At 40.1% G+C, this 1,900-nt stretch overlaps 1 protein-coding gene across 1 annotated transcript in view; it reads left to right on the forward strand.

Annotated features, from left to right (window-relative positions):
• Positions 1-831: 831 nt before the first annotated feature.
• The window catches only part of LOC132464929 (delta-like protein 1), a 17,752-nt gene continuing 16,683 nt past the window's right edge, over positions 832-1,900 (forward strand). The window contains exon 1 of the mRNA XM_060061563.1: positions 832-847. Within this exon, the coding sequence (XP_059917546.1) occupies positions 832-847 (16 nt within the window). The remainder of the gene's footprint in view (positions 848-1,900) is intronic.

The raw sequence follows: 1,900 nt of genomic DNA on the forward strand, positions 1-1,900 counted from the left end.
AAGCCTCTCTTTCAAAGAGCTGTGTGTGGGTTTCATGGCCGAGTTATCAATTGGGAAAACAACCTGGAGCACGCACAAGATTAGCTTGTCTTTGTTAGGTAAAACCCATCATGTTTTTTTTGTCTGTTGAATTGCACTGCATTGCATCATATTGTTGTGAGATGTAGTTTTTCGAGGCCCTGCCTTCTGAAGGTTTGCCATGTGTTTTGTTTAGGGGTGAGTTGGTGTGACTGCTAATGTGCTGGCGAATAAAGGTCCACTTCTTCTTCAGTGATGGAAATTAACACATAATTGAACGCATTTATTATATTACTAATGGAGAATCTGTATTTAATTTAGCATTATTAAAGGGTACGGGATTACCAAAAGTGTTCATGAATTCACCCTTGAGCTTTGTATAAAAGGGTCTCATAAAATGACTACAAAGTAACAATCTTTTTTTATTTTTATGAAAAGGCTATTCATTTTGATGAATTGCCAGTAGAAAGCCCTAATCAACCTGTGTTGACAGACTGAAAAGCCGTATGACAGGAAATAATGGTGCTGAGGCTTGAGTGGTGGACTTCTAACGCTGCAATTAATAACATCAACTGGTATGATGGGGGTCAGCTTAGCTCGAGCTCGGAGGTAGAGCGGGTTGACTTGTTACCGAAAGGTTGCTAGTTCGATCCACGCCTCGAGGTGTTACACCTTACCTTCACTGCTCCCGACGAGCTGGCTGTCGGCTTGCATCGTTGATTCTGCGTTGGATAAAAGCATCTGCTAAATGCCCTTAATGTAAATGTAATGGACTCAAATTGCCCTCTCTATATGTTTGTAGATGTATACAGTATGGCATCTTCGTGTGGTAAATGTAAGGGTCAAAAAGGGAATAGAAAGTGTAACTTTCACATTCATCCCTTTGACGTGTAACTCCTCGACAGACTGTTCAACAGTTGATAGATAAGGAAAGACGATAAGGCAGATGACGGAAAGAGGAATGGATACCGATTCGGTCAGAGAAACATCCTGGATCCTACGTACGGACCCTCAACGTGCCAAATAGTAATTTTACCATGGAATAAACCACAGTGAAAATAATGTACTTCAGCAGGGGGTAAGCACCCTCAGCTTGCCTCAGATGCAACAACAAACCCCTCTTACATTATTTCCCAATATGGGAGCTTCTGCTTATGCCGGAGTTACCAAGAAGGAGATATTAGTTACTTTCTTTAGAGTGTCGACCTGGTCAATAGCTGCTATCGGGCGTTTTCTTTTAATGATGGGTTTGTAGCGATTCGGTGACATAAGGGGTGTACCGTTATTAAAAAGCAATTCACACGCTTGAAACATTATTGACCAACGTATGAACCAATATTGTGGTACAAACATAGATAATATCAAACTTAAACATCCTATTTGCTCCTTCTGGGTGTAAACCTCCACTTAATGAAGAAATGATCAATGGTTTTAACACTGTCACATGCAGTACAAGAGTCATTATGATGATTGGGAACCAGCCACGGGAGACAAGTGGTCGTGCCAAGGCTGTTTCAGAGGTCCGCAGGTCAATCCCCACTTTGCCAATTGCATGGCCATTTAAGTAATTACAGTATAGACATGGGCTGTCTCTTTTATTTGTATCCTTTAAAAAATCCACCGGGATGTATATTGATGTATAGATAGGTAGGAAATGAATTAATCCCTCTGAAAGGTTCCCACAGGAAATTGCAAACACCATGTTATACATAGAATAAGAGTTAAAAACAAGTATAAATGTGCAAAAGTACAAAATATATATGCAGGGAAATAATATACAAGGAGAATACTATACAAGTCAATAGTTACCTGAGGGAGTGCTTAAACAGTGCATAAAAACAGAGTGATTCAAACAGCCAGGTTGTGTTTGATATGCAGTGTT

Source organism: Gadus macrocephalus, chromosome 9, assembly GCF_031168955.1.
Source record: "Gadus macrocephalus chromosome 9, ASM3116895v1".
NCBI classification, from domain to species: Eukaryota; Metazoa; Chordata; class Actinopteri; order Gadiformes; family Gadidae; genus Gadus; species Gadus macrocephalus.